The sequence below is a fragment of the Stigmatopora nigra genome, chromosome 8 (assembly GCF_051989575.1).
Source record: "Stigmatopora nigra isolate UIUO_SnigA chromosome 8, RoL_Snig_1.1, whole genome shotgun sequence".
NCBI lineage: Eukaryota > Metazoa > Chordata > Actinopteri > Syngnathiformes > Syngnathidae > Stigmatopora > Stigmatopora nigra.
The window spans coordinates 13,115,588-13,129,644 of NC_135515.1; the positions used below are offsets into that span (position 1 = coordinate 13,115,588).

The 14,057-nt window shown below is 41.3% G+C and overlaps 2 protein-coding genes and 1 long non-coding RNA gene across 3 annotated transcripts in view; all 3 read left to right on the forward strand.

Annotated features, from left to right (window-relative positions):
• The window catches only part of arhgef17 (Rho guanine nucleotide exchange factor (GEF) 17), an 82,496-nt gene extending 75,623 nt beyond the window's left edge, over nucleotides 1–6,873 (forward strand). Inside the window, exons 22-24 of the mRNA XM_077722637.1 lie at nucleotides 643–738; nucleotides 3,010–3,192; nucleotides 3,890–6,873. Of these exons, the coding sequence (XP_077578763.1) occupies nucleotides 643–738; nucleotides 3,010–3,192; nucleotides 3,890–4,098 (488 nt within the window). The 3' untranslated portion in view covers nucleotides 4,099–6,873. The remainder of the gene's footprint in view (nucleotides 1–642; nucleotides 739–3,009; nucleotides 3,193–3,889) is intronic.
• A 134-nt stretch (nucleotides 6,874–7,007) lies between these two features.
• Nucleotides 7,008–11,921, forward strand: LOC144200462 (uncharacterized). Its single transcript, XM_077722638.1, has 2 exons — nucleotides 7,008–11,350; nucleotides 11,563–11,921. The coding sequence occupies exon 1, from the start codon at nucleotides 7,814–7,816 to the stop codon at nucleotides 10,553–10,555; it is 2,742 nt and encodes a 913-aa protein (XP_077578764.1). The 5' UTR covers nucleotides 7,008–7,813; the 3' UTR covers nucleotides 10,556–11,350; nucleotides 11,563–11,921.
• Nucleotides 11,922–13,307: 1,386 nt separating this feature from the next.
• Nucleotides 13,308–13,879, forward strand: LOC144200466 (uncharacterized). The gene is made up of 2 exons (XR_013327115.1): nucleotides 13,308–13,522; nucleotides 13,614–13,879. It is a non-coding gene; the product is annotated as an uncharacterized LOC144200466 (long non-coding RNA).
• The last annotated feature ends 178 nt before the right edge of the window (nucleotides 13,880–14,057 follow it).

The following is a 14,057-nucleotide window of genomic DNA, read 5'->3' on the forward strand; positions in this document are numbered from 1 at the left end:
AGAAAAAATATATCTCGCTAAAACGTGAAAGAACTCACTTGGGCCTGTCACCACTCGCTTAGGGCGTCGCCATCTTACATAGGGCGCCGCCATCTTACTTAGGGCGCCACCGTCTTAGCTAGTTAAAGGTGCTCTGACTGGCCAGACACAAGTAGCCTTGATACATGTGTTTATCATGAGAATTGGTGAACACGATTCCACTACACACTTCCAATTGTGAATCAGGGGTGGCTTATACGTGGGAAATTGTAAGATTCAACAATTTTAAGGCAATTTTAAGGGTGTGGCTTATACGTGCGGGCAGCTTGTGTGTGGGTAAATACTGTACTTGGTAAAGTTTCTGCAATTTTGTGAAATGTTTTGTAAAAGTGTTGTTCAATACATTTAAATTTAAATTTTAAATGTCACAATGTTCTTGTGCTTCCTTACACTAAAACAAACAAAAAAACTATATTTTGGTTATTATAGCTAAGTATGCTACAATTATAATGGTCTGGCCCATGACGTCTATCAAGGGATCGTATGTGGCCCACGAAGTGAACTGAGTTTGACACCCCTGATGTAAACCTTGAATAATTTAATGGACTAAAATTAGGTCACATATAACACCTCCATTTCTTTCAAATTCTTCTATATTATTAGGTGCTGATGCAATCATCAGACAGCACAAAGCTGCTTGTCTAAGAATCACAGCATTGCTGGCCTGCAAGGATCTTTTGTGGATCGGCACCAGTGCAGGTATCACTATGAAAACATCATTACAATTCCCGAACACGGTAGATCGTTGTATGAATCACTGGTTTCTAATGTAAAGCCTAGTTTCCAAATCTGGACATCATTTTGTGTGGCCCATGAAAGCAAATCATTTTCATTGATTTCATAATTTGTGCTTGTGTTTCATGCAATAAGTGTTCATCCAGATTTAAATGTAACATGTTATAAGAGTCTTTTAAATCTAACGCAAACTAAAATTAATCCCAATTTCAGTGTCAATCTCACTAAAAATCATTTGCTCTTAGCTATTGTCAGAAAATTTCTCATACCCAATCTCTTGCAATGCCTAGCAATGTAAAATGTAAATCATTTAAGAACTCATCTCAGCTCATTTGCTGAACCGCTTTATCCTCATAAAGGTCGGGGGGGGGGGGTTGCTGGAGCCAATCCCAGCTGTCTCCGGTTCAGAGGCAGGGGACACCCTGAATTGGTGGCCAATCACAGGGCACAAGGAGACGGACAACTATTCACACTCACTTCCTAGGGGCAATTTAGAGTGTCCAATCAGCCTACCATGCATGTTTTTGGAATGTGGGAAGAAACTGGAGTACCCGGACGAAACCCACGCAGGCCCGGCGAGAACATGCAATCTCCACACAAATGGACATGACCTGGATTCGAACCCCGGACCTCAGAGCTGTGAAGCCGATTCGCTAACTACTCGTGACACCGGGCCGCCTCATTTAAGAACTTCCAGACCGAATAAAATTTAAAAAAAAATGTAAATCAAAGACTTGTGAGGATAAGCCTTACAGAATATAAATGGATGAATGAATGAATAAAATATTTTTTGCAACGCTGTAGGTAACCTGAAAACTGCAGATCAGCGTTGTTAAAAATACTAAGATATTGTAAGATTTATTTAGTGTTGGGTTTTTCAGGACTGATGTCATCCTTCACCACAGTACAATTATTATATTATTAAGTATCCAAATGTTCATGAAAACGTAACAATTCATGCTAAAACTAGCAAGCAGAAGGCAGGGCACTGTCATTTAACATCGCTTTTATCCGGAAATAGAGATCTCTGAGCAGACTGGTCAGCCAGAAGCCTCAGTGAGGATGGATTTTTTTTCAGAAACGGGAGCCCCGGGCGACCTTACGGCGACCTTACGGCGACCTTACGGCCACACCGTTGCCCTTATCTGAAAATAGAGCTGTTTGAGTCGTCTAGACGGCCGTGAGCCTAGATATACAGTTGTACCTCTACTTACGAATGAATGCCTTTGAGTACCAAAGTTTCAGGATACGAAATTTTTAATATGCAAATGAGTGACTCAAGATATGAAAAAGATCCAAGTTACAAAATCCCCAAAAAGTAAATGCATTTCCTTATCCTTTATTTTATTTTGAATTCCCCTTATTAAGCGATTAATAACTGTACAAATGCAACGTGGAACATATTTTCACCAAATTATATCATATGATCCGCTTTTCAGGTTTTTATACCACTAAATTCTGTTCCACTTGATAATTGTGTCCCACTTTTTGTTGATTATTGACAAAAAGATTTAATTTTGTATCTTTATGATTGAAGCATGAAATGTGGCAAAAAGTTTGAAAAGTTCAAGGGGGCCGAACACTTTCACAAGGCCCTATACATACCCTAAAGAAATATAAAAGTCGAAATGATCTATTCTACCCTGATATTTATTAAGAAATATATTGAGGATTCTTGCAACTAATGTTGATGTATGTTATTGGATGTACAATGAAACTTTATTATGGCGGTAAAGCAACAGAGGGTTAAATTTGCATTGGTGCTGGTGTGTGTCTGTGCGTTCATTACCAATAAAGGCCACCACAAATTGAAGTTTAGCAGTCACCACAACATCAAAGTCCTGGACTTAATGAGCAGCTGTTTGTTTATGTTAGAGGCAGAGCGAAAGAAGAAAAGTGTGGCTGCAACTGAGTCAAAATAACTCAGTTTTAAATTGATTTCTACATATCAGATGGTCAGATTAAAAAAATTAACGATACCGATTTATGTCAAATTTCCAAATATTGGCCCAGCCCATCATTGGTCAGTCACTAATTTTATTTTGTTCCAGCACCTCATGACCCTGACAAAATAAGAATGTTGAAAATGAATAATGACAGATTTGCAGTCACAATGGCCCTCAGACGGAAATCCTCATGTTTTCTGCGTGAAAATGGGTTTGACATCACTGGTGGGATGTAAAAGAATTGATGATCAATCTTGTGACAGCAGTATTGATTTTTTCTGCTTTTCAGGAGTGGTCCTCACTTTAGCAATCCCAGCAGTGAGTTGTGGAACAAGTGCGTGTGCCGTAAAAACACCCCTTGTTCCAATGGGGTCTGCTCATGGACACACAGGGCATGTCCGGTTCCTCACATCAGTGGAGCTACCGGAAGGATTGGGAATGAATTTCCCCTCCCTGACATCAGATTCCACAGGTAATTATCACCCGCATTGCACTGATACATATTCCAGGTTCGGTACTGATACGACACTAGTTTCTAACATTCACCCTCCCCAATATGGTCGCCAACAACTCCTGCCGTAAAAATTAGGAGACAACTGCTCCTTTTTTTGTTTTCCCAAATGTCCTTATTCCAGGGCATCCAATAGATGTCCAATTGTGTGGCATCCCGTAATCCTTCTGCTGTGAATTTAAACAAGTTTTTCACTAGTGAATTCACAATACGTTTGAAGAGCGAGAGTGGTAGCAAATGACCTCCCATTTCATATCCATTGAATGCCTAGCCATGCCATTGGCAGTGTCTGACCAAGCCATGATAGCAATTCGTTTACATTCAAGTGCATTTAATTATTAAATGTTAAAACTTTTTTTCCTTTGAAAATAAAACGTATTGGTACGGATTGGCATCGGCTGATACCACAAGCCAGTTATCAGAACCATTATCCAGGGCTAAAAATACTATTGGTTCAACACTAATTTTGACAATTGAAGTTTTGCCAACACAAAATTTTCATTTTTTGAATACCTGAATTTTATGCCACTGCTCTCAAAGCCTTTGGTTTCTGGTTGTGAGCAACTGCCTCAGATCAGAGGACGAAAACATCTCAGACAATGTTGTTGGGAATATAGTTTAAGGCCCAAGATTAATTAGTGTTATCTCTTTTTTCCAGGCAAACCATTGGAGAGTGTTGACATTGTTGATGGAAACCTTCTAAGACGCGATTCTGCTCGCCGCAGAGCCTCAGCCCACCTGCCTTCGAAAACCAATCAACTTGTCATATCGGGGGGAGATGGTTATGAGGATTTCAGACTAAACAACAGCAGTGAGACTATTGGACGGGATGACAGCACAAACCACCTTTTGCTGTGGAGGATCTGAGACTTTCAAGCCCAGTTTGGCCTTTGAGACTCAACCTTCTTCCTATTGCTACATACAAGTGCTTCAGCCCTGTGTATGTGACGTTTTAGTTTTCTGCTTGGCTCTAGCAGTTTTGATGCGCATTATGGTTATGGATTCCGCTTAGATGTGGGCATGGTTATGTTCACTTTAAACATAGTTTTGTTGAGTATGAATATTCTAAAATGGGCTACACCACACTGAGTGACATTTTTTTTGTTACAGTACATTAACCAACCTTCACATGAAACAGAAGCCTAAAAAGGACAAAAGATGCAGGCGTCAAATGCTTCCTATCATTTCTCTCAATCTAAGTAGTAAGAAGTTGCTATCATACTGTTGGAAAAAATGTTTTGTGTCAAATATTGGTACAGCGTAAAACCACATGGTAATGTAACTTTGTACTTTATTTAGTGGTAACTGTTTGCTGACGATAGACAAAGAACTTCAGCATTAAAGTGAGCTTCGTAAAACCTGATTGGCTGACTGATAATATATGAAAAACTTGTTGAAGGGGAGGATTGAGCACCTTAATAAGAAACAATGTGTACTAAAGGTGTGGGGCCAATTTTTTCTTCATTAAATCCCATCACCGTCATATACTAGCCATTTATTCTTGGATATACATATGCGTGTATTCAACAAATAATCTTTTTCATGTTTAAAATCAATACAAAAGCTAAATAATATGTCTTATACAGACAAAATGTGCATTTAAATGACTATGCCAAAGCCTGCCTTGTAAGTTTTAGTGTGAATGTTTGAAAGATTTAGGTTGCCAGTCACATTTGCCAGGAGGAAAAATTGACACATTAATTGCTTGCTTCTCAATCAGGAGCTGCTCGAGTTGATTTACTAAAGAGTAGATGAAGATAGTTGTGTACAGTATTTATGGTTTTGATTTCACTTTTGTATGGATAGCACTTAATTTATAGATCATGTGGCGTACACCCTCTTCTTTTTGAGCTGAGGTACAATGAGTTCACAGTGTCTAATCTGGGGCACAGGAATTGAGTTCAAGCATGCAAATAGCACAGGGAATAACAGAATCCTCGAATACACTTCATATTTTATTTTATTTCAAACACTACGAAATGTTCTACCAGATTTCTACACACTTGCCCAATCTGAACCTCTTAAGTATGCAATTACAAATGTATCCTGCGATCTTTGCGAAAGGAAAAAATGCAGTGTTACTCTTTTTTTTTTTAGGTGTCACATAAGTGTGATTTTGTTTCACCTACTACAATTTCAGTTGCGAGTGTGCTAGATACTGAATAGGTCAGAAGGACAAATGCTAAGTGCCTGCACGTGCCTTCAGAAGGCTAGAAGTTAAGCCATTTTACACATATACGCATGCAACACACACACAAACAGATGTCAGTGGAAGTGAAGGACAGGTGAATGTATTCTTACACAGACCGTAGCCTAAGGATTTGAGGTTTAGTGGGGATTGTTTTGAAACCCTCCAAGTTAAGAAAGGGCATCATTGGCCATCTGGGTGGTTCACCTGGTCCATCAGCATTAAGTGAACACTCCCACTGTTAGAGGGAGCCAATTCCTAAAAAGGATTAAACTGGTCATTGTGATATCTGCTTTGTAGTTAATTAGACAGTGGCCTTGCCTGACGTTGAATAGCACTTGGCTTATAATTTTCCAAATGTTTTCTTTCATTGTTTGTCTAAAAAAAAATCCCATACTTAAAATTCATTTGTGGTCAGTATGTGAAGAACTGAAGGAAATATTTAAACAGCATGAGCTCATTTAGAGATGAAGGAAAGGAATATTTGAACAGCATAAAAATGTACAATATTCCCATTTAAAATATTGTATGACAGTTTTCACTGAACTAATTGGAAAACAAAGGCAAATATATGTCTGTACACATTTGTGTTGTAGGACTGTGCCATAACCAGTGAAAATTCTGTCGTATACTCATGCTGGCTTGAGGTCCAGAGGAACATGCTGCTGTATTTTATGTGTGTGTGCAAGCTATGATACCATTCATTCTACATGTGTGTGCAATCTGGACATCGTTGTGTTTCGTTTAGTATATTTTTTCTGTGAGCCAGCCAGTTAAAATTTTCCATATTGGCAAGGCATCCATCCAGTTATTCAGATCAACAAATTCCTAAAGAAAGTCACATCAATTTTGCTGTTTGTTCATGCAGTAACCTTTTCAATAACTGGTTGCCTGTGAATATTGTTCCAATTCCTGAGGCAAGTAAAACAGTAAAATTTTACTCCTTGCCAAAGCTAACTAGTCCAGCAATTGAGAAAAGAGTATTTAATCTGGCCCCATAAAAGTCATTTCACGTGTACGTCTCCTCATGCCTGATGTGTCTTTATTGTTGTAAATATTAAATGGCATTTTTTTCTGTAAATACTACATCCGAGGTCCTCAATTGTTGATATAAATCTAGTGGCATATTTTTATATATTTTTGAAAAGCTTTTTGTTTGTATTTTTTTTGTCGTCTCCTTTAGCTTACTCAGTGAGCATCACATAATTTATGCCCGTCATTTCTCCAAAAACTAAACTAGGTGGGCCTGCATTGTGACCAAACAAAATATCTGTGCCATTTCTGTTGTTGCTGGTAGCCAGTTTTACTTTGTGTTTTCAATGTAATGGACATCTAGAAGGATTGAACAATCACTGTCTTTGACACCTTTTAATCGTCAAATGTCACTTCCTGTGTTTAACTGTTCTTGTTCCTTCTTTGTTGGTTCATATTTGTAATTAAATGTTTTCACTGGTGCTACTTTGTGATTGCTTTGTACCTTCAAAGACTGAGATGAGGTTGTAGAAAAGCCCCCAATAGTAACTATTTGAATTTATATCTTAACTAAATAATAGTTTTTGTAGAGGTCTCCAAAAATACAACAGAACCCCTAGTGCTATAGTTCTCATCTCATTTTCTGAACCGCTTTACCCTCACTAGGGTCTCGGGGGGTGGTGGAGCTTATCCCAGCATCCTTTGGGCCAGAGGGGGAAAACACCTTGAATCAGCGGTCAGCCGATCGGAGGTGCAAGGAGACAGACAACCATTCACGCACACACTCATACCTAGGGGCAATTTAGAATGTGGGAGGAAACCGGAGTACCCGCAGAAAACATACACAGGGCCGGGAAGAATATTCAAACGCCAAACAGGTGACCAGGATTTGAACCCAGGACACCAGAGCTGTGAGGCTGACGCGCTAACCACTTGTGCCGCCAGGCCACCTGCTTTAGTTAGTAATTCTCTACAAATAAAGGTACTTGGGTGTCCAGTTGTAAGTTATTCATCATAGGGCGCCGTTCAAAGCGGCTGCTTGTTGCAATAGCTCCCTAAACCCTCACTCGAATTCTGTGTTTGTACAGCTTTTTTACGGATTTTTATCCTTTATTTTATGTTTTTATTGTCTCTTAAGACTTTAGTTGTTACTTCACTTTATATATTATATTCGATACTTTAATGTTTTGGGACTTTACTTTCAAGACTCTACTCCAAGACTCAAGCTGTGCGAGAGGCAGTCTTTGATCTACTAGTTTAGTCCATCTTTTCAAATTCAAATTTCAAAATTTTGGAGACTATTTTGACCCACCCAGCCATGCCTACGCTGCTTTACACGAGGGATCAACTGTTAGCGCTACGCAACACCGGGATTCCCTTGGACTTGGACCTCCCCGCTGAGTTAAAGAGGAAGAGAAGAGGATGCAGAGCCGGACGAAAATGTCAGGAGAAAAAGCGACGCTTCAGACCCAGCATTCCATCTATTATAATGGGGAACGTAAGATCTCTCCCCAACAAGATGGAAGAGCTAACGGCGCTGACCAAACAACAAGGACAACAAGGAGCGCCTGCATTATCTGCTTCACGGAGACCTGGCTGGATGAGCGAATACCAGACTCTCTCATCTCCTTGGATGGCTTTCAGCTGGTGAGGGCGGACAGGGACCCTGAGGAGAGCGGTAGGAAGAAAGGTGGGGGACTAGCTGTCTTTATTAACAGTAGATGGTGCAGTCCTGGGCATATTACTGTGAAGGAGCAATTTTGCACTCGAAATATCGAGCTAGTAGCTGTTAGCATCAGGCCGTTTTACATCCCCCGGGAGTTCTCGCACGTCATCATAATAACTGTGTATATACCTCCCTCGGCCGATGCGGCAGTGGCTCGTGAGCTGCTCCACACTACTCTGTCCCGGCTACAGACGTCACACCCCCAGTCTCTCCTTCTTATCTCCGGTGATTTTAACCATGCTCCCTTGACTTCGACTCTCCCCACCTTCACTCAGTATGTGAAGTGCTGCACCAGGGAACAAAAAACTCTGGACCTGCTATATGCCAACACAAAGGAGGCTTACAGCTCAGCCCCCCTTCCCCCACTGGGCCGCTCAGACCACAACCTGGTCCATCTGATCCCCACCTACATCCCTATGGTGAGGAAAATAAAACCTACCACGAGGATCATACAAAGATGGACCGAGGAGACCAGCATGGTACTGAGGGACTGTTTTGAGACAACCGACTGGGAGGTGCTGTGCAAACCACATGGGGAAGACATCGACAGCTTGACCCACTGCATCACAGATTACATCAACTTCTGTGTGGAGAACATCGTACCCTCCAAGAAGGTCCGTTGTTACTCCAACAATAAGCCGTGGGTCACCAGGGATCTAAGGGCCCTCCTGAACAAGAAAAAGAGGGCTTTTAGGTCTGGGGAGAAGGAGAGTCTCAAAACGGTCCAGAAGGAGCTGAAGAGAGAGATAAGGAGGGGAAAGACCAGCTACAGGAGGAGGCTAGAGAAGCAACTCCAAAGAGGCAACACCAAAGAGTTCTGGAGGAGCTTGAGGACCATCTCGGGCCATGGAGGCAACAGTGGGAGAGGCCCGGAGTCCGGAGACGGGGAGTGGGCCAACGAACTGAATCAGTTCTTTAACAGATTCAGCCCTGCCCCTGCTCCCCTGACCCCCCAGACCAGAAGCAACTCTACCCCCTCGTTCTCCTCTTCCTCCCCCTCTTCCTACCCCTCTTCCACCGGTCTCTGCATCACTGTCGATCAGGTGACAAAACAACTAAAGAAGATCGAGGCAAGGAAGGCTACCGGTCCGGACGGCCTCAGCTCCAGACTACTGAGAGAGTGTGCGGATCAGCTTGGCACAGTGATTCTGCATATTTTCAACCTCAGCCTCAGTCTGCAGAAGGTCCCAACCTTGTGGAAAACTTCCTGCGTGGTGCCAGTCCCAAAGACTGCGAACCCCAGGGAGCCAAACCACTTCAGGCCGGTAGCACTAACCTCTCACCTGATCAAGACACTGGAGAGGATCATCCTCAACCACCTGAGCCCCCTGATGAATGCAGAGCTGGACCCTCTGCAGTTCGCCTATCGTCCAGGCATTGGTGTGGAAGATGCTACCACCTACCTGATGCACAGGTCTCTTTCACACCTGGAGAACTCGGGAAGCACGGTGAGAATGATGTTTTTTGACCTCTCCAGTGCATTCAACACCATTCAGCCGGTCCTTCTGAGAGAGAAACTGGAGGTGGCTGGAATAAGGAACCACCTAGCTGCATGGATCATCGACTTCCTCACCAACAGACCACAATATGTGAGACTCCAGGACTGTACGTCTGATGTGGTAACTTGCAGCACGGGGGCCCCACAAGGCACAGTGCTTTCCCCACTCCTCTTCTCCCTCTACACGTCAGACTTTAAACATAATACAGACACCTGCCACCTCCAGAAATTCTCCGATGACACCGCCATTGTTGAACGAGTGACTGACGGGAACGACCTGGAGTACAGGGGAGTCATCACAGCCTTTGTCGACTGGTGTAGGCAAAACCACCTGCACATCAACACCAGTAAGACAAAGGAAATGGTCGTTGACTTTCGGAGGACACCTCAACAGACCACTCAGGTGAACATCCAGGGTAAAGACATTGAAATCGTGGAGTACTTGAAGTACCTGGGTGTTCACCTCAACAGCAAACTAGACTGGTCTACAAACATAGATGCCCTGTACAGAAGGGGCCAGAGCCGCCTCTACCTGTTGAGGAGCCTACGGTCCTTTGGTGTGTGCAGGTCACTGTTGAGGACCTTCTATGACACTGTGGTGGCATCTACTGTGTTTTATGCAGTGGTCTGTTGGGGAAGTGGGAGCACGGAGAGGGACAGGAACAGGCTGAACAAGCTGATCAGGAGGGCCAGCTCTGTTCTGGGCTGTCCTTTGGACTCTGTGGAGGAAGTGGGAGAGCGGAGGATGCTGACCAGGATGAGGTCCATCATGGACAGCACCTCCCACCCCCTGCACGAGTCGGTGGAGTCCCTTCGAAGCTCCTTTAGCAGTAGACTGCGGTACCCTCACTGCAGGAAGGAGCGCTTCCGCAGATCCTTCCTCCCATCAGCTGTCAGGCTCTTTAACTTAAAAAAGGCTGTGGGTTCGGATACAGTGTAGATGTGCTTGTATATATACGTATGTGTATGTATATATATATCTCACCAACACAGTTACCTATTTATATATTTATTCATGTATTTATTTATTAACTTACTATTAAGTACCTATTTGTGTATAATGCCTTTCCTATTCCTGCATCCTCACCCTCTTCCTATTGCAACAAAGAAATTTCCCGATTACGGGATGAATAAAGTTATCCAATCCAATCCAATCCAATTCCATAAACTGAAAACGATGTGTGAATAGAACAGGTTTAACAGTTATTTAAATAATAGGGAACCTTTTTTTCTAACGTTACTTGCACATCGGCCCCCTTAGGTCTGAGATTGAGGGTTTGATCCCAGGTCCGGACCTTCCTGTGGGGAGATTGCATGTTCTGCTGGACTTATGTGGGTTTTCTACGGGTTCTCGGGGTACTTCCCACATCCCAAAAACATGCATGGGTGTCTGGTTGGACTCTAAACTGCCCCAATGTCTAAGTGTGAGCACGAATGGTTCTCTGTCTCCTTGTGACCTGCGATCGGCTGGCCACAACTGACGGTATCCCCACCCTGGTGCCTGTAGTTGGTTGGGATAGGTTCCAGCACCCCCTGCAACCCTTGTGAGGATAAGTGGTTGAATGACTGAATAATTTCACCTTGAACTAATATATATTTTTTCCAAGTCAATTAATCGATTTTATTTATGAATGATATCCATTAAGCGTCGGATGAGTGGTTAGTGTGTCGCCTCACAGCTCTGGGATAATGGGTTACAATCCAGGTCGGTTCACCTGTGTGGTTTGGTTCACCTGTTATATTCTGTAAACCTTATCCTCACAAGTCTTTTAAACATTTAATTGACAGAAAAAAATATTTATTTTGAATTGGACATGTCATTATGACACAGCCTAACATATATTTTCCTGTATGAATGATGCTTGATTAATTTTAATTTACAAAAATGTAGGTAAAAAGAGCTTGTAGATGACCTGCGCACAATTCATTTCAATATGCAACACAAAGGTTATTGTTCATTTATTTTGCAGGAAACCAAACGGAAGAATGAATTCTATTTAGTTGTATCAATAGACTGCCAGTACATTTTAGTGCTTGTCTGTCAAATGTAGTTAGAGAAGCCAAATGCTAATATATACTAGTTGAAACCTTAGTGCTTTGCAAAAGATTGGAATTAAAATTCATATTTAGGAGTAAATAAACCTATTGGAATGCATCTATACCAGGGTTGAGCAACTCTGGTAGAGCTACTATCCGGTCTGTTTTTTATATTTCCCTCCTCTATCACACCTGCATCACATGACCAATTCATCAGCAAGTTGTCTAGATGCTTGATACTAATCCTGATTATTTGATTCAGATGTGTTGGTGGAAAACAGACCGGATAGTGGCTCTCGTGGACTCGAGATGAAAAAGTCAACACTTAACATGATTAAAGTTAACACTTATTACTAATTACTGAAGTTTAGAAATATTATATATTATATAATATGTGCAAAAGACCGGACTAAAATTTTCACACCATATTTGAAACACTGTTTGGCGCTAAATATGAGAAAATGTCCTCGTCTTTTTAATCGAGCGCAGCTTTACAAATGGAGTCACTTATAGACTGTCCGCTCCGCGACTGAGTTTGCAAAGGTGTCGAACCCACAACCACAGAACTATGAGACAGACGCGCTATCCACTCACCAGACAAATAACATAAATAATATAATATATTCTTGTGTTTGTACATTGGGCTTCTGTGTGTGGGAGTGGGGGTCGGCCCAAATTAAAAAATAAAATACAATTATACTATTGGTTTTACCAATACAGAAACCAGGATACATGTATTCTGTATTTCTGAGTAAGGTTCTTAAGAAGTAGATCTGAACCTCTTCTTGCATGTCTGAATGTGTTTGGTCATATTTAAATACACTTTTTCAAAAATATGTACAGTAATCCCCCGAACATTGCAATTAATGTGGACCAGACATGCCCGCGATGAATGAAAAATTGCCAAGTTTGATCACTGTAGCTCTCCGAGGGGGAGGGGCAATTTAGGTTTTCCATGAATAATTGTGTGTATTGTGTTTGTTGGGTTTATTCTGTAATACTACTATAGATGTGTGTATTTAATCATTTCTTTGTTAAACCATTCTTCCAATTGTTCGAAGAGAACTCGGGGTCATAACCAGTCACCTACTCCTCTCACAAAGACGTTTTATCTGACATCTCACCCAGACCGGGGCTCCGAGGACTGTTGATCTGGGTTTGCAGCGAAGAGTCGTCAAGGACTCTTGCTACCAGCAGATGGATATCAATCACTTCCAGGAACACTCGCATAGTGTTCCTACACCGAGACGCACTTCGCGCTTCTTTATGTAATTCTTATGCCAAATGAAGCCGTGATTGTTTTAATTCAAATGGGGTTTGTTTTTAGTTTCCTCTTTCTATTATTGTTAAATACCTTAATTGTTAGTATAGTTACAGATGTTGTTTTTGCTTACACAGTTGGATTAATCAGTAACCTTGTAATTATTTTTGATTTATGGCTTAAAGCCGTACGAGAAATTACTGTTTGGGGAGATACTTTGGAGATCGGGAGGAAGTCTTGAAGTATTGATGTATCTACCCTTATAATGTTCTTGACCAGAGATGCAAATTATTTAATTAAATGTCAATAATTGAATAAGATGTCTGCCTGCAGTGATTGATAATTATAGAGAAGTGTAATTATTAATGAACTTATCAGTGTTCATCCAATGTGTATTTTGTTCCTTATCTTTGTCCATATTTCATCATGTAAACCGTGTTGTACAATTTTGAACTTAGAAATGACGTCAGGACATGAAATAGTGCTCATGTGACCAATAGAGAGGGCCGTTGGGAAGGACGGGCTTTGTTCAGACTTGTAACGATTGAAAGAGGACACATGTAATAATTTGATTAAGCAGCTCCTATTTCAAGTCAGAAAGCGCACACAGTAAGAAAATTTGAGTTTTTGTCAATTTGTTCATAAGAGATTCTTTTGTTGTAAATAACAATATTGTGTTGTAATATTTATGTCATTTCAGTTTTCCACGGTGTTGTTGAGATGTTGTCGTTTGATGCTTAGAAAAATAAAATCACTCCCGTCATACATCAGTCAATGCGTGGCTTAATTCTGACCAGGAGAAGAACGTCAGGGGCAGCTAAAATCTCCCCTATTATAACTTTTTTTCCAGTGCTGAGTCCCAGTAGCAAGTCGAAGACAGGGGAGTGGCTTCCGCTTTCAAATTTCAGTGTGGATTTTCAGATTTTTATGAATTAAAATAAATAAATAAATAAATAAATAAATAAATGAATACAAATGTTCTTCAGTGCTGAGTCCTAGTAGCAAACGGAGACCAGGGAGTTGCTTCCTTGAATGTTTACATTTTTATAAACTTAAAAAAAATAAAAATAAAAAAAAAACAGAAAAAGTCTGCGATATAGTGAAGCCGCGAAAGTTGAAGCCGCGATATTCGCTATTTTTTTTT